Source organism: Myotis nattereri (genome assembly GCF_964212035.1).
Source record: "Myotis nattereri genome assembly, chromosome: 10".
Taxonomy (NCBI): domain Eukaryota; kingdom Metazoa; phylum Chordata; class Mammalia; order Chiroptera; family Vespertilionidae; genus Myotis; species Myotis nattereri.
This window is the reverse complement of record NC_138085.1, coordinates 2345065-2366088: the sequence shown is the minus strand read 5'-3', so window position 1 is coordinate 2366088 and position 21024 is coordinate 2345065. Positions and strand designations below refer to the sequence as shown.

The window sequence follows — 21024 nt, the reverse complement described above, 5'->3', positions numbered from 1 at the left end:
GAGGCCAGTTTCTGTCCAGGATCTTTTGCCATGTTCTCTCCAGCGAAGTTCTTCTGTCTCTAGAGAACGTTCTGTGTAGGTTCTGTGCCAATTTCCGTCTCTCTCTGTCTCTCGCTGTCTTGTTACATCTGTATTTATACCAGTTGATTCCAATCCTATCAATCTCTATTCCAAAGGTTAGGGCGTTTCTTATCTCCATTCCAGGGAGTAAAGATTATGTAGCTTAAGCATGATTATTCGTAGTTAAAGTGATTAATTACCCGCCTGGCACTTAGTTAAGGGATTTTATTCCCTCCCTAACTTCAGGGGAAAATCCCTACTTGGGGAAACAACCTTTCTCAGAGAGGCGACCTTGGTTAAAACACCTAGTGCCAAGAAGGTGAGCAAACATATTAAGAACAGTATGCCATATATGCCAGGTCCTTTGAAACAGCAAGGATGGACCGGCTCCCGGCAGTAGACGTTCAATCTCACATTCTCTGCTATTGAGACAGACATGATTTTCCTTAAATGGAGTGTCCCAGATAAGGTACCTCTGACTAAGAAAGGCCCAATTCTATGTTGCAGCCTTTAATTTTAAACTTCAGGGAATACAAGCACTGTCTTCTCATTAAATTGCAAGTCTTGGCTGATCTCATAACAGCCAAGATTCCTCTGTCGGCCTGCTCATCCACAGCCCTGGTCACGGAAGGGAGGGAGAGCCAATAAACAGATGTTATTATAACAAGAAATAGTAGTTACGGGTAAAATGGCACAAGTACGAGCCTGCTCCCCTCACACTTGGCTTGGGGCCGCAGGAGCAAGGTGAGGGGCAGCGCCACCCGCCTGCTCCCGTCTTCTCTCCCAGGACCTGGGCCGTTCCTCCTCTGAGACGGGAGTGGTGTCTGGTACCATGCCTCCCGTTAGTAAAATTTTGGGTCTTTTGCAGACACTTCCTTCTGGGAAAGAGCCTAAAGATAAAGAGCCTGTGGTTTGGGGGTTTACAGTGCAGAACCTGTTATGCTGGTCTTTGTTTTGAGGTGCATAAGGGTAGGATCTTAGGAAGAGTGGTCAGTGAATGGAGTGCTGAGCTCATGCCACCCACCACAGGGTCATACAGGAATTATATTTGCTCTTAAAAATAGAAAATTTAAGGGGCAGTGGATTGGAATTTTAAAAGTTTTTAAAGACTTTAGTTTTTAGAGCAGTTTTAGTTTTCACAGCAATTGAGAAGGTACAGAGATTTCCCATATACACATGCATAACCTTCCCATTTTCAATATCCCCCACCAGAGTGGTACATGTTGAAATTGATGAACCTGTATTGATACATCATCATCATTCAAAGTCTGTAGTTTGCATTAGGGTTCACTCTTGATATTGTGCACCTTCTGTGCATTGGGGCAGATTTATAAGGACAAGTATCCATACTTACAGTGTCATACAGAGTAGCTTCACTGCCCTAAAAATCCTCCTCCGTGCTCTGCCTATTTGTCCCCCTCTCACAGTTGGATTCCCCCTCACCCCCCGCCCCCTCCAATATACTTTTATTGATTTCAGAGAGGAAGGAAGAGGGAGAGAGAAATAGAGATAGAAACATCAATGATGGAAGAGAATCATTGATCAGCTGCCTCCTGCACGCCCCCTACTGGGGATTGAGCCCACAACATAGGCATGTGCCCTGGCCGGGAATTGAACTGTGACCTCCTGGTTCATAGATTGACGCTCAACCACTGAGCCACTCTAGTCGGGCCTAGTTGGAATAATAAAAAAAAAATGTATTGAATTTATTGCGGTAACATTGGTTAATAAAGTTAAATAGGTTTCGGGTGCCTGGTGGAATTTTTAAGGTAAATTATGAATGATGGTGAGCGAGGCATCCTGGAGAGAGAACTGGCACCAGGGCTGGCTGAGCCACTAGACATGTGTCCTGTTAGCTCTTTGGGCTACTTTCTTGTTTGTAAAATCAACTATTTTGTTGAATTAGGCACGCCTGTCCTTTGAACTCAGGAACATTTTAGAATATAAGTTATATGACTTTATGATAAACATAGTAATTAACTTTTGTTAGGATTTACTTGTTATATATAAAAGCCTAAGCAACCGAATGTTCGGTCGACCGGTTGCTATGACGCACACTGACCACCAGGAGGCAGACGCTCAACGCAAGAGCTGCCCCCTGTTGTCAGTGCGCTCCTACAGCAGGAGTGCCGCTCAGCTGACTGACCCGTCCCGGCAGCCCACCAGCCCAGCGGCAGCCACTCACTCCCTCAGTACTGCAGGTCCAATCTCCAGAGAACGGGCCAGGCACCGATGGACCGGCGCCGCCTGCCTCCTGGAAGTTGGCCTTGGGCACCATGGCCACTTCCCCTCCCTAGATGCTCTGCAAGGAAGAAACCATGTAAAAGTGGCCACCAGGCACAAACGTCAGCAGGATGGATCTGGATCCCGGGCCAGCAAGGGCATCCCACCGCCAGCCCTGAGGGCCGGTCACATCCCGCATGCGCACCTCCCCCTCAGGACGGGCGCCAGATGTCGGGCTCACAGCTGGTGAGCGCCACTGCGGGGGCATGAACCTCTCCCAATCAGGACTGACTGGGCGAGCCCGCAGCAGGCGCAGTGGGGCCGGGATGAGTGGGAGTGGCAGGTGACCTTGGACTGCCGGTTTCGGCCCAATTCCTGCAGGCCACACCGAGGCACCCCACATGTGCATGAATTTGTGCACCGGGCCTCTAGTGGGAAGTTGAAGGAACAAACAAAACCCCGCTGTCAATGTTGGGAAGCCCAGGATGGGGGCTCCGAGTGTGTTCACACATGCCTTTAGGTTCCGTAAAGAACTCCTTTGGTATGTTCTTAGCTTGACTTTTTCTGATTTGTGAAAGGAAAGGAAAGTCCAGGGAGTGAAGCTAAGTTTTTATTATTGGTTACTGTACTGACTTGTTTGATTACAATCTCTTAAAATATTGATGTTGTAGAGGCGTATACTTGGCAGTTGCTCTGGAAGTTGGTTGACTAGGACATTTGTGGCCATTTGTGTTTTAACATCCACAGCCTGGAATAGGGAAGACGTCTGGGTGTGCATCTTGAACTAGTTAACTCTCTCCAAAGCTTCAGTTTCTCCATCTATAAAATGGGGACAGTGACACATATGTTTGGTCATGTGAGGGATAAATGCCAAGTGCCTGTTCACTACATGTCCCTAGAGTTCAGGCTGTAAGTGTGCATGCTCCCTAAGGCTTGTGGGGGAATAAGATACTTGTTAAACCTAAATTGTGTTTACTTACCTTGCATAGTGCCATAAATGTAATAGACTCTCTTCCTCTCATCTTCTGTCCACTCTCTCTGGCGGGAGGAGTACAGAAGCTTTCTGGCTCCCTGAAGGAAGCTGAGCTGTGGGTGGAAAGCACCAGGAGGAGGAAAGGAGCTGCAGTGCACTCGTTGTTCAGGGGCGCGTGGTGCCGCGGCCGTAATCACAGGGGCCTGGAAGGAAGGCTGGAGGAGGCCGGACAACCCTGTGATCCGAGAGTCAGTGTCGAGCAGTGTCATGACCACTGGGATTGGAGTCCTAGTTAAGGGTCCTGTCTTACATTTACCTCATTCATTCACATCCCCTCTAAGTTTTGTGTGTGTTTTTTTATCCTCACCTGAGGATATTTTTTATTGATTTTAGAGAGGGAGAGAGGGAGGGAATAGGGGAGAGAGAGAGACAGACAGACAGACAGACACATTGATGTGAGAAGCATTGATTGGTTGTCTCCTGTATGCATGCTCCGACCAGACATCAACCAGGAATCCAACGTGCAGCCTTTGGCTCACAGGGTGATGCTTCAAAGAACTGAGCCACCTGGCCAGGGCCCCTCTAAGCTTTCTCTTGTGAATGAGACAACCTGAATTTCCCTTTCAGTGAGCAGAGGAGCATTGCTACCTTTTCCTCTTTGACTTAAAAGCTTCCCTTGACTGCTCTTCTCTGGGCGCCTTTCGGTAGGTTGGTGACAGACTGCCTCAGAGGCAGGCAGACAGGCTGCTGCAGTGCCCTGCGTTTAGAACCATGTGCTGTAATTTTGTGTGTGTGTGGGAACAGGTGTCATAAATGTAATGCGTATTTGCAAATGCAAGTTGTCAGTTTTGACTCTGTTAGAATCATGAAGGAGAGTTGAAAATTAGAGCATTTTTCTTAGCTAGGATGTCTGCCAAGAATAGTTTTTCCTTTAAAAAGGAAGAAACGTGCATTTTCCTCACTTAGAGACAAAAAAAAGGATCACCTGCTCGCAGGTGGCTCTGCTGAAGGGAGCCAGTCTGACTGTGAAGAGGTGTCGATCACAGTAGCAATCTTAACTCTAAATCTTGCAATATGCCAACTCGTTGAGAGCATTGAGCGAAAATAATTAAAGATGTTTTTTTAAAAACAAAAAACTTGAATAGCAGGAACTTGACAAGTTAGTAGAAATAGTAGGAATCCATTTTTCGAATTTTATATAATGGTTGCAAAGGGGATTTCGCTGCCACTGTACCTTGGGTAGGTAACTTAGTAATAAAATTCACAGTTCTTCATTTGCAGAGTAGGATAGTGGCTTGCTTCACTGCTCTTCTAGGGTTTTTCAGGGTCTGTTGGGAAAATAACTGAGAATGATATTAAGAGGCTTTTCACCATCAGATGTCTCATAAGTGCATTAATGTTTACATGGTACCTCATCGGGACAGCAAGCGATGGCCTTTACTGCCCTCCCTGTGGCATTTTACAGCCCGAATGGGACACTGAGTGCCCAGGAGTTGGAGACAGTAGGACAGAAGAGTCAGTCCCGCATGGCTGTGAGCTATGCATATTTAATACCAACCCGGTCATTTCCCCGTGTATGTTAGGACTGGGTGGTGCAATGGAAAGGAAGGTCCTATCAATAGGAAGTTTCTGATCCCTCCATGCACAGGCCGGGAGTTTCAGAGGCAGGTCAGGGAAGTGGTCGCGTCCTTCGGAGACGGACTGGAGGGCACAGCATTACCGCCTGGACTTCCGGGAAGAGGCCTGTGCCCGTGTCCTCGAGGCCCGGACTGATCAGGTGCTTCTGAGTGTGTGTGTTCTCTTCACATGCTACGGAGGCAGCACGAAGGAGGCCCTTTGTTACGGCCAGAGCCAAGCCGGGGACCACCCGCCAAGCCGGGGACCACCCACCAAGCCGGGGACCACCCGCCAAGCCGGGGACCACCTGCGAGGGGCCAACCTAGATCCTCTCCTCTCCGTGGTGCTGAGTAAACCACACACATTGTTATCATTTCAAACTACCCTCATGGAGCCTCCTCAGCCCACAGTTGCATACATACGTACATTCAGTACATTCAGCCTCCTCAGGGCACTCCGCTGCCCATTTTGGCTCCTTTACATAATGTGGCCCATCCACTAGGTGGGATATTAGAGAGAGGGGAGAGGGAAGTAGGTCGCTGTAGCACCCCACTGCCTCCCCGCGTATTGGCCTTGCCCTCTGAAGATGAGAAATGGGCCTGCATTGATGGGGCCTGAGCCTGAGGCAGGGTCAGGGAGCCAGCGTGGCTCTGGAGGGAGTGAAGACTCTCCCCTGAGTGTCCCAGGTGGGAGGGCCAGGGCTCGATGTCCGGACCCTTAGGATGGCCTTCGCTGGAGCCTCAGTGACCGGAGAGCTCGGAGAAGTTATGCAGCTCCCTGGGGAAGTGCAGCGATGAGTGGCGGCGGGATCTTCCAGGGCATTGTCTTGTTTCTCAGGAAGGAGGGAGTCAGTTTCCTGAGTCATATTTCAGTTTAAAATGGAACCTAATTTTGGAAGAACTGGTATGTGATAATCAAGACTAAAGCCTTTACTTGGTCTGTTATATCTGAGATAAAAATAGTTGAGTTGTTAGGTCCTGATTCTGTTATCGCTCACTAAGGAAAACTGATATTCTGTATGAAGCAAATACTGTGTGAACCCGCAGCTCAGCTTCTGAACCACTGTCCTGAGTCTTAACCCTTCGAGTGCCAACCAGTACCCTAGGAACTATGCTAAAATTGCCAAGGCATTTTTGCTGATTTTACAGCAGTTTAGGAAACAAAGTATGAATCACAAGTAAATGAAGTTTCATGTTCAAAAACTGAAGGAAACCTTTACTACATTGACATATTTAGCAATATCACCATCACTAATAAAAGCAGACATAGAACTGGGCGCCATTTCGAAGCTTTGATAGCGCTCCCGGCGGCACTTTTGGCGAAAACAGGAGGAGCGCGATCCCTTTCCCGGCACTCTAGGGGTTAATGCATTCGCAGTCCCGTTCAGGTAGAAAGGGAACAAGGCAGGGACTGCTGCTTGGTAACCCCTGGAGAGGTGTTTTTCACAGACGGGGATTTCTTGATCTGTAAGGATCTAAGTGTGACCACATCACTCCCTACATCTCACCTGGCAGTGTCCCAGCACAGTGCTGCTGCGTGCACCTCTTGAAAAGAGAGAAAGCTGGGGCAAGCCTTGTGCTGTTTTCTCGGATTCTGTCAGTCAGAAATTTGCTTTAGCCATTTGGAAGGAATTCCACTGCACAGAGTAGGCATGTGTTTGCAGATTTGAGGGCTGACTGGGTGCTAAGGAGATGGTCCTGTGTCTCTTACGTGGAAGGGACTGGGTGTTAGCAGCACCCTGTCCTCTTAAGTTCTACCCTTTTGTCTTGGATTCAAGGAAGTCATGATTGGGTTTCATGTGATGGGTACTCGTGGCAGTTGCTTGATACTGTGCTAAAAAGTGCATTTCTCTCCTTGTTGAGAGAAACAGGTTCGGCATCATTCAGTATCAGGGCTGTGCTTGCATGTGCCATGCCCTCAGGCTCTTTGCTCAGTTTTTCTTAGCAGTAAACCTGTGAAGTGGGCCCAGCTTTACCCCTGATGACAGATGGGAGCTGGAGGCACCAGTGTCATGCTGAGCCTGGGGAGAAGGCACGTGCGGTGCAGTCCTGCCTGGCCCGGGCTCTGGGCCTGAGCTGCCGCTGCAGGCTCCTCCATGCCCAGGGCGAGAGCTCGGTCTTCTGTGCACCGCCGCGTCTGTGTACCGCCGCTTCTGTGTACCGCCGCGTCTGTGCACCGCCGCGTCTGTGTACTGCCACGTCTGTGTACCGCCGCGTCTGTGCACCGCCGCGTCTGTGTACTGCTGCTTAGAACGGTGCTGTGGTCACACAGGAAGAGGCCGAGGCTACAGCGCTTTCAGCACACACAGGTAGAAATTTTAAATGAGCAATTCAGAGAAGGGTGCTATCAAAAGATGCTGAATCTTGGACAGACAGGTAGTAGAAACAGCTGTACGTATCAGAAATATGGGAGCCCATGCAACCTTCATCCAGCACTGCCTTCCTGGCCCGGAGCTGGGCCTTCTGCACCTCTCTGAGATGGAGCCTCATCGTTTTATTGCACATGTAGGCAGGACAGCATTTCCTGTCAGGATCCTGGGTGGCCCACTGTCAATGCAGGGCCAGGGCCAGACTGTTCTCCGGGCTCCGTGGGCACGATGAGCATGCGATGACGGGTGCCCTGAGGCCACAGTGAGGTATCGGTCAGGTCTGTTGAGGCTGGGCAGGCGGCACAGCAGGCCTGCAGGGCAAGAAGGCAGGGTTCCCTGTGCCCGACTCTGGATCTCCCTGCGCCTCAGGCAGAACTGCAGATCGCCTGAACTGCAGATGGGCCCCATTCACAGGGCAACACTGCAGGAGCCAGGAGGGCAGGCGGGAAGGCCAGGTTGCAGTGCCTGCAGGAGTGCGTGCTGGGGAGCTCTGGCCTGGCCTGAGGGCAGGTGGGCCCTGGTTGCCTGTATGTACGAGGGTCGCCCCTATCTGGGCACCTGCCCTGCTGTGAACTACAGGGCAATGGGCCATCGCGGGGCTCCCCATGACCATGGCTCATTTTCATAGGTTGGTGTTTTGACCGAGTAAGAACTTGAGTTCCTATGTAAACTTTCCAGAACTCTCCAGAATAAAGGGAGAGCTTTCCTCAGGCTCAAGCTCAAGTGTCCCAGTGCTCCATCCAGGGCCACAGAGAGGGCCCTGGGACACGGGGCTCCCGCCATGCCTTCCCCGTGGCAGGCTGGGGACCGTTCCTCACCAAGCTCTCAAGTCGCTGGTGGTCAGGGTACCGCGGGCTCTTTGCTGCTCAGCTGGGAAATGACCGACCAGGGCAGAGGGTGCAGAGAGGAGGGAGACGCTCGGGAATTGATCCAGTGGCCTCGCCCTGGTGAGGGGAGAATGACCGAATTTGAAATACCTACTGACAATGGGGGAAAAGGGACATATGTAATACTTTCAACAATACCGATTAAAAACATAGAAATGCCTAGTGATATAAGAGGATGACACATTTTTAGGTTCTAGGTCCGGAATTACCACAGAGCTGTGCAAAGGCCTCAGCATGCGCCCTCCCGCCCCGCCCCTGCACTCCCTTCCTTCTGGGGGACTCTCTCCCAGCCTTTCTGCACTGGGGTGCGCGAACCTTCAAGGAAGACTCTCAGATTAACTCCTTGAAGTCAAGTAGTGGTGTTGGGAGCTCCACTGGGGAAAAAGGACTGTTCATTTCAGCAGTACACACAGGGAGTTGTTTTTTTGTTTTTTTGTCATTTCTTTTTTGAGTGCTCAACCTGATGTATAGAAGAAATTTAAGTTGCTTGGATTGAGAGGTAATAATACAGAAATTAAACCCTGGAAAAAAAAAGGGAAACTTATCAAAACTCATTTGTTTCCATTGTTCTGTTTATCACGTGTGGTTCATTGGTATTAGCAACGATATTGTTCTGTTGGAAAGCATGGTCTATTTCATCAGTATTTTTTTGGAAAAAAATATAGAAGAACTGATTTGTTGAAGCACCAACCATTCTGTTGTAGTGATTGTGCAAAACAGTGGTGCCAATTATCTTTCTTTCCTCTGTTTTTCAGGGTCGACATGTTAAAACAGGTCAGCTGGCGGCCATCAAAGTTATGGATGTTACTGAGGTAAGATGGGGTCACACACATACTTACCTCAACCCGGGGGGAGCAGTCAGGGACCCCGCCCTCCCAGTGGAGGAGCATTGTTCTGTTTAGAGAATCGATCTTGAGCACATTGCCCTCCTGAGACGTTGCCACGACACTGTGGGGTCATAACACCCAGCACAACAGTGGGCTAAATGGTGCAGACGATCCCGAAGTAACTAACAATCAGTAGCATTTTCTTAAAAACACACACAAAACACACCTCTGAGTGATGTCATCCTTGGCAGCATAATGGACCATAATTGGAAACATCTTCTAGTGGAAAAGACGAGATTTGAGAGGGGATGGGAAAGTCACATAAATGGGAGAGAGTCAGGCTGTGGGGGAGGGGAGCTTCTCTGGGGTACAGGGCCACATTTGGGCCATTTCTTTTATTTTTAACACGGGGATGAAAACAGGTCCAGCCAGTTCCCAGAGGATTGAAAACAGAAACATCTGCTAGAACGCTGAGCAGATTGTTGGCAAAATTTAGTAGCAAAAAATAGTTCTTAAAATGGTCACGTGGGTTTGCTGTGTAGCTGTAGGTGGAAGGATAAGCCAACTCCACAGAAAGGGAGGGCCTCCCTCTGCGTGTGCCTGTGTGCATACACGTGCTGAGTCATAGTTCCTGCTTAAATAGCCGTGGGTCATCGTGACTAAATCCGTTCTGTCTTAAGTTACTATTGACCCTTGAACAACATGGGTTTGGACTGTGCGGTTTCACTTATATGCAGATTTTTTTCAATAAATATGTTAAATGTGTTTTCTTATGATTTTCTTAGTATCTTCTTTTCTCTAGCTTACTTAGTTGTAAGAATACAGTATGTAGCACACACAGTACACAGAGTATGTGTTAATTAAGGCTTCTGGTCAACAGTAGGCGATTAGCAGTTAAGTTTTTGGGGAGTCAAAAGTTATAAGCAATTTTCAGTAGTCATCACCCCTAACCTATAGCCCCCCATGTTGTTCAAGGGTCAGCTGTATTTTCACCAGAAATTTTACTTCACATTCTCATGATTTCTTATAACGTGTTTAATTCTGAGTAAGGTTTACCATCACATATTCTAGAGAGAGTTAACCAGCAGCCTTGGGGACTTGGGGCATTTTTAAATCAAGCCCCGACCTGCCCTAACCGGGTCTGCGAGGAAGACGGGGCTGACTTGGTCTCAGGTGGACTGACTGGTGCAGGCGTGATCTCGGGAGAGGCGGAGAGCACCGTGGTCTCGGCTGCCGACAGGGACAGAGCTTCCACAGTGTGAGGTGTGGCGCTCTGTGAGGTGACTGCTCTCTTTTCTCTGCCAAAGAGGATAAGGGGACTTTGCAATGGAAAAGTGCCATTGTGTGGTCGACTGGCTAGAGGCCCTTGTAGCACTGATTGCTGTGCAGGGTCCTGGTAGCACATGGGGATGTGGCTCTGCTGTGTGCAGGGTCCTGGTAGCACATGGGTATGTGGCTCTGTGCTGTGTGCAGGGCCCTGGTAGCACATGGGGATGTGGCTCTGCTGTGTGCAGGGTCCTGGTAGCACTGGGGATGTGGCTCTGCTGTGTGCAGGGTCCTGGTAGCACACGGGGATGTGGGTCTGTGCTGTGTGCAGGGCCCTGGTAGCACATGGGGATGTGGGTCTGCTGTGTGCAGGGCCCTGGTAGCTCATGGGGATGTGGGTCTGCTGTGTGCAGGGTCCTGGTAGCTCATGGGGATGTGGGTCTGCTGTGTGCAGGGTCCTGGTAGCACATGGGGATGTGGATCTGCTGTGTGCAGGGTCCTTCCTGGTGTCCAGCTCATGGGAAATGGATGCTTTCCAATTAGATATGACTTTTAAGATTATGTTAAAGAGTGGCAAATTCTGACTGTAATTTAAGTACAAAAGTCGAGTTATCTTGTGCAGGGCTCTCTGTGACTAGAATGCCCATCTCCTCACCGCCTTCGGTGCCTGGCGCTGGCACCACCCTGGGAGGCCATGTGGCCGGAGCCCGTGCTCCGTGACATTTGTTAACACACGTCTTGGCAGACTTGTGTCCTGGCAGACTGATGGGTGCCACCGTAACTGTCACCATTCAGAGTTTTTGAAGCATCTGGAAGTCCTGAGAGCTGGTATTTTCCTCACTTCCCCGGTGCTGCCTGGCTGGTGGCAGCTGTGGCTGCCTGGCCAGCTCCTTCCCCTCGCAGTGAGGCGGGTCTTCCCTGTGTCCTCCTCACGAGGCCTGGCTCTGGTTATACGTGTGCAGGACGTGGTCACTGTTTAAAAAACGTGTAAAACATAAGAACATATCAAGGAGAGTTAAATTCTTACCCCCCCCCCCCCCACACACACACACACATAACCACTGTGGTGCTCGGCTGGCTTCCTATCATCTGTCTGTGAGCACAGCTCCAAACCACACAGCTGTGTGCAGTAGACGCCTTTGTCCACTGCTGCTGAGTCGTATACAAAAAATCAGGCAATGTTGGAAAAATGCATTTTCAGGACTCCTTTAAAAATAATTATGCGCAACCCATGTGCTGGGAGAAATGGACACCAAATGGTGAGTCTTGAGAACAAATGGAAACTCAATCAAGCGTTTACTGTCCTGACCTCTCCGTCCTGTGTCCACGCAGTGACCTCTGTGCTGTCGCTTGGGGCACAGTGTGGGTAGAGGACATCGTGCAGCTGGCACCCCAGGAAACCTGCCCTTGCCTGACCCCCATCGGGGGCCTCTTGGCAGTCCTGCGAAGTTGTAGGCATTGGCTTGGGTCAGACCTGGGAGCAAATTCCTGACTACTGAAATGTTTCAGGTTTCAGCTCCATCAGGAGGAGAGCGGATTCGGCATGGTTTTAGACTTCTCAATTTTGTCACAAAACTTGGTGAATGCTTATTTTTGGGAAAAACCACCGATTCTTGAGTCAGTTCCTTAAGTGAAATTGAGAGGCAGTTACCAGGCTCCTCTTATTCCTTCTGCTCTGAAGCCCAGAGAAGCAGCGGTGTGGGGAGGTGGGTGTGGGGCCGCTCTCCGCCCAGCTCGGCCTCAACAGTCCCGAGTGGATTTGTTCCCAAGTGGCTGCACCTCACCTGCTTTGATTATGGACCTGGACCCAGAACACAAAGCCAGCAGAGCATTCATATCTCGCCCCGGGGCTAGGTGTTAGGAATGATAGGAAACCAAGAGATCTGGAAGAGAGGCATTTATTTGCAAGAGATGTAAAGATCCTATATAATAAATGGCTAATATGCAAATTTTCCCCTCTGGAGTTCCACTGACCAGGAGTTCAACTGCTCGCTATGACATGCGCTGACCACCAGGGGGTGGCGCAGAATGAAGGAAGGCCCTGGCTGGCAGCCAGCAGCCAGGGAAGGATGGCCCCACCTGGCAGCCAGCAGCCAGGGAAGGATGGCCCCACCTGGCAGCCAGCAGCCAGGGGAAGGAAGGTCCCGATCGGTCCTGATTGCCAGCCAGGCCTAGGGACCCTATCCGTGCACGAATTTCCTGCATCGAGCCTCTAGTCTCTTTATATTGCTTCTCAGTTTTTAACGTTTTTAAGAATTGATTATCTTTAGGATTTTGAAGAAAGCATGTCATTTATATGATTGGTTGTGGGAAGGGTTTCAGGAGCAGGTTAAGGTTGTGTTCAAGCTGGGCAAGACCAGAACATGAGATCTAGAATGTGTTGTTTTGTTTTTGAAATAATTATAGAGTCACATGAATTAGCACAAAAGTATATAAGGAGGTCCTATGCACCCTGCACCCAGTTTCCCCCCAGTGGTATAACTATCTTCTATACTAATAAAAGGGTAATATGCTAATCAGACAGGGTCGACCAGACATATTCCGTATGTCCGACTTCCTTCCAGACAGTTAGGGGGCGACCAGGCTGGCAGGGGAGCAATTAAGGGGGCGACCAGGCCAGCGGGGGGGCAGTTAGGGGGTGACCAGGCCGGCAGGGGGGTGACCAGGCTGGCAGGGGGGCAGTTAAGGGGGGAACCAGGCTGGCAAGCAGAGGCAGTTAGGTGTGATCAGGCAAGCAGGTAGAGGCAGTTAGGGGTGATCAGGCAGGCCGGCAGGGGAGCAGTTAGGGGGTGACCAAGCTGGCAGGGGAGCAGTTAGGGGGTGGCCAGGCTGGCAGGGGGGCAATTAGGGTGTGACCAGGCCAGCAGGGGGTGCAGTTAGGGGGCGATCAGGCCAGCAAGCAGAGGCAGTTAGGGGCAGTCAGGCAGGCAGACAGGTAGAGTAGTTAAGGGCGATCAGGCAGGCAGGTAAGCGAGCAGTTAGGAGCCAGCAGTCCCGGATTGCAAGAGGGATGTCTGACTGCTGGTTTAGGCCTGATCCCTGTGGGACAACCCCCGAGGGGTCCTGGATTGGAGAGAGTGCAGGTCAGGCTAAGGAACCCCTCCTCCACCCCCTCCCGCATGAATTTTGTGCACCAGGCCTCTAGTCTATATTTATATATCTATAATATGTAAAAATCTAAGTGACCTTCGTGACCAAACAACCAGTCAACCAGTCACTATGACACACACTGACCACCAGGGAGCAGACGCTCAACGCAGGAGCTGCCCTCTGGTGGTCAGTGTGCTCCCACAGCCAACCTCCTGCGGCCAGCCAACCTTCCATGGCCAGCCAACCTCCCCTGGTCCCTTCCCCCAGCTGGCAGGCCCCGAATCCCGGGAGTGCCCACCAACGACAGCCCCTTCGTTCTGTCGCTTCTGTTGTCACCGCAGGCTCCGCCCACCCCCGGAATGCAGGGAGGTGGCAATAACACACACGTGATTGGCCTGACCCTGATCAGCCCGCCCTGATCGGGACTGGGTGAGGTGGCCCCGATCGGCCCTGATCACCGGCCAGGCCTAGGGACCCCATTCATGCACGAATTTCGTGCACTGGGCCTCTAGTAGTACAATATTATAATTAAAGTCCATGAACAAAACAAGGCAAGACAAGTGAGTGAGTTTATAAGATAAGCATTTGACTTGGATTCCACTGTGAGTTTGTAACAAACAAGGCTGCATGTTACTCTGTGGTTACTCGTGCCTTCCGCAGGCAGGCCAGAACAGGCAAGGCACCATCCACAGATTTCCTCAGCTTCAGAGTGCGGATGTTTGTGTGGTGTGGGTTTTAAAAAAATACATTTTTGTTGATTTCAGAAAAGAAGAGAGAGAGAGAGGTGGAAACATCAATGATGAGAGAGAATCACTGGTCGGCTACCTTCTGCATACCCCCTATGGGGGATTGGGCCTGCAACCCAGGCATGTGCCCTGACTGGGAATCGAACCGTGACCTCCTCCTGGTTCATAGGTCGATGCTGAGCCACTGAGCCACACTGGCCAGGCTAGCAACCAGCATTTGAATGCTATGTGTGCTCATTGCTGCTGAGGTGTTATGCTGCTAGGTCCTTTCAGTAGACAGTGTGAAAATATACTTTTCAAAAATCAGTTTTTCCTTAAGTTTTTAAAGTCTTGTATACTTTATATAAAAAAACTGGTTCATAATAAAGTAATGCATTTACTTATTTGCTTTATTTTAAAGTCCTTTCAAGAATTTGAATAACAGTGGTACTACTTATCAGCAGACATGAAGCTTAAGATTTCCCTGAAGTTCTTTCTGTCTGTGCAATGTATGTTACACAGTGCTGTGTTCAGAAGCTACATGAAGCAATTCTTTTCTCTGTGAGGTTTAGCAGTTTGATGTGTAGCTAGATTGAGTTTCTGTATTGTGCATTTGTAGGGTTTGCTTTTTCTCCTGACTTAGTTTAATTTCTGAATGTGTAAGTACTTTAGATGGTTCACAAATCAAAACTACATAAACAGGTGTGCATTTTGATGAACAACTGAGAGAAGTTTAGGCTGGATCGTCCTGCTGACAGACCCTCTCCTGCCCAAGTGCTGCATGCAGCTGTGATGCCCTTTCGTGGGCTTGCTATTGGGGCCACTCATTTCTGGGGTGTTGCAGAGAGAGCAGAGGCTGACTGGGAGTGGGGTGGTGCTGTCTGGGGTGTTTCACCCAAGCTCTCACCTGGGTGGGAGCGCTGCATGAAGCCAGTGTTCTGGCTGCTTTGGGGTCTTCCCTCCACTAGGCCTTTGGGCATAGGAAGGGGTTAAAGTTTTAGATTCTCAACCTGGGAACTTGTTAGAAATGCAGGTCTCAGATTTCACCCTGATGCTATAGTAGAAATTGTGGGTTGGGGCCCAGCAATCTGGGCTGTAACAAGCTCTCTAGGGATTGAATGCTCCCTCACATTTGAAAACCCTGACTTCAGTGGTACCTTAGATCATAGGCCGCCTCCTGTCTAGGAGTGAGGAATTCTAGCTTAGAGGCCCACCACCTCTGTTCAGGAGGATACTGCTAATTAGAGTTCAGGGATTAGAACCCAGATCTTTGCGTCTCAATCTACTGACTCTTTGAAACTATCAACAATTTCAAACATTGGGGTCTAAGGAGGTATGTTGAAAGAGCTGGTTTTATCTGGACCGTAAAGGATGGATGGACCTTGACTTTCTCTTAGTTTCGTGAACAAAATGTGTGTGATTGGTAATTGTGAGATATACCTTGGAGGACAGGGGGTGCGGGGCCTGAAGCCTGTTGGGGTGCAGGGAACCAGCCAGCAGATTTTACTGGGTACCTTCCACCTTTCTTGCATTGTGCTCCTAGAGGTATGGGTATAAAAGCTGCATAAAAATCCGGCCTTGCCTAGAACAGCCAGTAAGAGCCCAGCCTCTGCCTGTGTCCGAAAGGAGTCGCACCACCGCTGTGTCCTTCTGCAGGGCCACGTTTATTAGGGGACACCTCCCGTAAGCAGTAGTCACACGCAGGGTACACACAGAGAGGGGAGCTTCTGGCACAAAGTCCTGGTCACTGGCAGTGTCCGCTGTCAGAGGCAGCCCCAGCGGGACCTGCGCCCGTGGAGTGGAAGTCCAGCGGGGCTCTAGGTGTGACCCGTGCACAGCCAAGCTTGAGGCCAGGGGGTGGGAGCTCTGAGTTCTGTGCCCACCAAGGGTGGAGGTCAGTGGCGTCCTTATCCCAGTGTCCAGCCTTGTGTTTTGGGTTCTGGTCCCCTCCTAAGGGCGTTCCTGTTAGACCTCATTCTTGACATACAATTGACATACTGTCTTGGCTGACAGTGGCTCCACTTTGGGTTGTCAAGGGTGGCCAGCAAGTGTGCTCTGCTGTTGCACCCGGCAGCCTGTCCTCACATTAGTGAGGCAAGAGCCACAGCAGCAGCGGCCTCATGCCAAGCAGTGCACATCACCGCTGGCGGATCCCTTTGGTGCTGACCCAGCTGGGCCCACAGAGGAGCGGGACACCTTTTTTGCTCTCGGGTGTTTCATGCTGTGGCTAGCCGGAGGGAAACAAGCTGACTCCAGTTTACAAAGCGAGGCCTGTGAGGCTTAGCAGTTTCACCACCTTTCAGTGGGAGGAGCACAGTGTCATGAATGTGCCCTTCTTGTCTAGACTGAAAATAAGAACAAAAGGAAGGGAGGGAGAGATCGCTGGACCTTGTGACCTATTGTTCCTAGAGGCCAGTTATATGTTGCAGGCCTCATCGCTTGGTACTGGCTTCTTCCATTCCAGGCAACTGGCGGCTCTTTCTCTTGCCCTTGCTTGGACCTGGCAGCTGCCACAGGCCCACTCATGGTTGTGGGGGAGCCCTCATTGCACCAGTGAGAACCACAGGGGGTGTCTCCTTCCCCAGCTGTTCCTTTCCATCTTTCTCTGCTTTCTCCCTGTCTTAACAAACTACCTTCTCTTTCATGTCTAGTGAGAGGGAAACTGATGTGCCAAGATAGTGGAATGCTGACTTTCCTTACTTGAGGTAACTTCTAAATTTAAATGATCTTACTCTTTAATTTCAACTTACTAATTTGTATTGTTCAGTCTTTCTGTGGATGGAGTAAAGGTCCCAAGTTGTACATCTTTATTTTTAATATTGGTACAAGTCCTTGGAGAAAAGTTCTTAAAACAAGTTAGAAATGGGTTGAATTTTGATTTATTTTAATTGGAAAGTATGAAATGATGTTGAGAACTAACAGTTTCAGTGTACTCTCATAGAATACCGCAGTGTTTCTTAACCTTATTTTCATTATCACCTCCCTAAGAAAAATCCTTTTAAGATATTTTTTCCTAGTCACCCCATGAAAATTTTAGACTCTCTCTAGTATATCTGTTCATGTATTGTATATGTGTGTGTGTGTGTGTGTGTGTGTATAAATTTTTTTACTGATTTCAGAAAGGAAGGGAGAGAGATAGAAACATCAATGATGAGAGAATCATCGATCAGCTGCCTCCTGCATGCCCCACACTGGGGATCAAGCCCTCAATTGGGCATGTGCCCTGATCAGTACTCAAACCTCGACTTACTAGATTATAGGTCGCTGCTCGAATGCTGAGCCGGCAGGCATTTCTTTACGCTTTATACATGTAAGCAGTAGGCTTTCCCTCCACCTCCAAGAACCATCCTGTGCCCCTAGTGTGACTGCTCCTGCATTGAAAACACCCGGTATAGGCTAGGATAAACACACAGCCTTTTACTAATGAGCCAGAGTAAGCTTTGTACTGTTTCTAATATTTTCTTTTTAAAACAATTCACTAGATATTAGAATTAATCTCACCCTGGCTGGGTGACTCAGTTGGTTAGAGCATTGTCCCCATACACCAAGGTCCTGGTTTGATCCCCAGTCAGGACACATATAAGGAGCAGCAACCAATGAATGCCTAAGTAAGAGGAACAGCAAATATCTCTCTCCCTCTCCCTCTCCCTCTCCTTCCCTCCCTCCCTCTCTCCCCTTCCCCCTTCTTCTCCCTCTTCCTCTCTCTCTGTCAAATCAACTTTAAAAAATTTTAAAAATGGAAGTAATTTTAAGTGGTAAAGACTTACTGGCTATAAAGTGTAGAGTGGATGGAGTGAATCAGAGTTTTTTAAGGACTAGTTCCTGCATCACAAAGGCACCTGCTCGAATTCATGCAGCAACCTCGGAGGCAGATACCATCACATCCTCCAAGAACAAAGGCGGGCCCCAGGTTCCAAGCCTTTCTGAAGGTATCACTCCTCTCTCTCTTTTTCTGAATCCTTTTATTCATCTTCCCCCCAAAGTAATATAATTGCTCAACAAACAGGTACCTGATAAAGTATTTTAAAAACAGCTATGCTAGTGATGATGTAATAGTGAATTTTTTTTAAAGGACTAGTTCTTTTGGTTTTGGCAGGGGTAGAATGTATTTCTATTTTGGATTAATTTATTCTAATTTAAGAATGTAACCAGAAGCTTACAAAATATAAAAATTCTCCTATTCTCTCCTTGTCTTTTAAATAAACAAAGAGAGGAAGGTTCAGAGTAAGTTAACGTATTCCTCAGGCATTTGTGTTTTTCACGTTGGAAAGTCTTCATTTTATTTATGGACTAGAGGCCCAATGCATGAAATTCGTGCAAGAGTAGGCCTTCCTTCCCCCGGCTGCTGGCACTGACTTCCCTCTGGCACCTGGCACCTGGGACCTGGGCTTCCCTTGCAGCCCCAGCTTCATCCTTCTGGACATCTGGTCTAATTAGTATATTACGCGTTTATTATTATGGATACGATGGGGACAGTGGGAATGGCACCAAGTGTTACACAGGTGGGGTCAGACTCAGCAACCTCAGTACGTGAGTTCTGGCTAGGAGACAATTCAGAGCCAAGACTAAAGCTGTAAGAGCCGAGACTTAAGCTGTAACATTTATTCAGAAAGTCACAGATGTGGAAGAATGAATGGTAGAAGAAATGGGCTGAGGAAACAAGTTACAGAGGCAAAAGAAGGGCCCTTGGAGCTTGGAATGAGGGAGGTCAAGGTGACCTGCCTGAAAGGAGGGGGAGGGGGAAGGGAGGGAGGAGGGGAAAGTGCCAGTGTGCTCTGGGTGGGAGGCGCTGGGTCCTCCTTCTTAGGGCTTTAGGGTAGAGACCTTAGGGGGGGTCCCAGGAAAGAAAGATCTCAATAGAACAGTCAGTAGCTTTCCAGGCGTGTCCTTTCAGGGTCATGGTCTCCATGATTGGTCAGCGCCAGGGCAGGGGGCGGTCATTACCCAGTGCAGCTGGGCCCAGTCAGCCGTGGGGACACTTGTCTGGTTCTGCTGCTCTTCTGGGCCTGGAGTGAACCACAACTGAGGCCTAGATGTTACCTCTGGGGAGGAAGGTCAGGGGTCTAAAGTGATATGCTCGGGAGGAAGGTCGCCCGGGGGATGAGGTCCCACCCACCCCACAGTGTCCTTTGCTAGGCACCCGGGCTGTCCACCTGGTGACCTTCTGTACCTGGCCCGTCGTCCTTGCCCTGCTCATGTCTGTCTAATGCCTACCACATCCCCCTTCAAGGATCTTGGCTCTGAATTCTTTCAAATTAAAGGGGTACAGGGTGTCCTCGGTAGCTGCTTCCTACTGAAGAGGGATGATGTTTTCTTTCGGATCCAAGAGCTCCTTGCTCTCTGTCTGAGGGATGACTAGACCTGGGCATGGCAGGAGGTGGCAATGATGTCTAGGGTGGTATTCCCTGAGTGCAAGTAGAGTTTGATACCTGGTAGAAACAAACTGTTATAAATTTTAATATTATTGGGGCAAAAGGAGAACAACAAGTATTATGAAGAATGGTGCAGTGAAAGACAAGCATTTTAGTCCTAATAATTCCAGGTCAAATGATGGAAGAAAAATGAAACATTAGTTTGGAGGTTGTAGCCAAAATTTAAGAAAACTAGAAAAATTCAGGGTCCAGTTTAATTTATAGGTGAAGAATAAAATTTTGAAGACAATGAATTGAACTGGACTCTAATCTTCATATCTACATTATAGATTCCTTTGAAACATAATTTTCCCCTAAAACCACCCTCATTTTTATTAGAGAGCCAAATTAAGACCAATTTATTTACTGCATTAAGTCCAGTTTCAATTTGGCATGGTTATTTGCATAGACACAATAAGAATAGCAATTGATTGTCTAGGCGAGTGGTCAGCAAACTCATTAGTCAACAGAGCCAAATATCAACAGTACAACGATTGAAACTTCTTTTGAGAGCCAAATTTTTTAAACTTAAACTATATAGGTAGGTACATTGTTATCCACTTCATTAGGGTACTCCTAAGCTGGCCTTTGCTAAAAACGTCCTCAATCTGATTGAGGTATGTTCACTGAGGTCGACCCCTTCCATCTTGTATCCTTGTTTCGTCTATCTCCTTTCGTTCATCCTCTCTATATGTCCAAACCATCTCAACATACCTCAAAAAATGTTTCATTTTATAATAATAAAGCCACCATCACAAAATAATTACAATTCTTAAATTGACGACAAAAATACCTGTAGTATTTGCAGCTGGTTGGAAAATTACAGGTAACTTTATGCTTCAAGTAGGTACTTTTGTCACCCGCGCGTGACTTGTGGACGCGACTAGCACTAACCACTGCACAATGAGACTGCTGACTGACTGGCTCACTAAACTCGTGCATGAATGGCGCGCGCCTCCCCCGCGCTGTGTATCCCGAGGCCCGCCTGCGCCACATCTTCCGTCGCCTGACCGACCAACCGACACCCCCCACTTCTTCTAACGCCACTTCTTCAAAATAGACTCGCCCAGCCCGAAAACCGACTTCTGCACATGGGCCACGAAGTTTCAATCGCACTGTACGTGCGGGCCCGCACATGGTATTTTGTAGAAGAGCCACACTCAAGGGGCCAAAGAGTCGCATGTGGCTCGAGAGCCGCGGTTTGCCGACCACTGGTCTAGGTTCTTTTAAATCTGCTTTTCTGGAATCCCATGATTAAGCTTTAGTTAGCCCCTCAGGGCAAAAAAGCTGAGCCTCCTAGTTGCCTGCAACTAGGTTTGTCTGCAATACCTATAGGCCTGGGTGAATTCCTCAATTTCTCGAGGTCCCCAAAGATGTCATGAGGTTCCTCCTTTGCCATCTCCCAGGAAAGCAACCTTCTCTTCTTACCTGGAAGACCTGCCATGAGCCATATGAATAAGCAAAGCACCAGGTCATTTTGGTAACCGGAACGGTGAGCCAAGGTGTTTTCCTGGGGTTGTGTCTCCCCGCAAGGGGAGGGGACCCAATAATGGGCTGCCCCTTAAAGTCCTGTTGTC

At 49.0% G+C, this 21024-nt stretch overlaps 1 protein-coding gene across 8 annotated transcripts in view; it reads left to right on the top strand.

The window, feature by feature from the left end:
• Positions 1–21024, top strand: part of MAP4K4 (mitogen-activated protein kinase kinase kinase kinase 4) — a 195678-nt gene that overhangs the window by 80813 nt on the left and 93841 nt on the right. For all 8 annotated transcript variants that reach the window (XM_081100885.1, XM_081100880.1, XM_081100879.1 and 5 more), the window contains exon 3: positions 8884–8940. In XM_081100885.1, coding sequence (XP_080957011.1) covers positions 8884–8940 — 57 coding nt within the window. The remainder of the gene's footprint in view (positions 1–8883; positions 8941–21024) is intronic.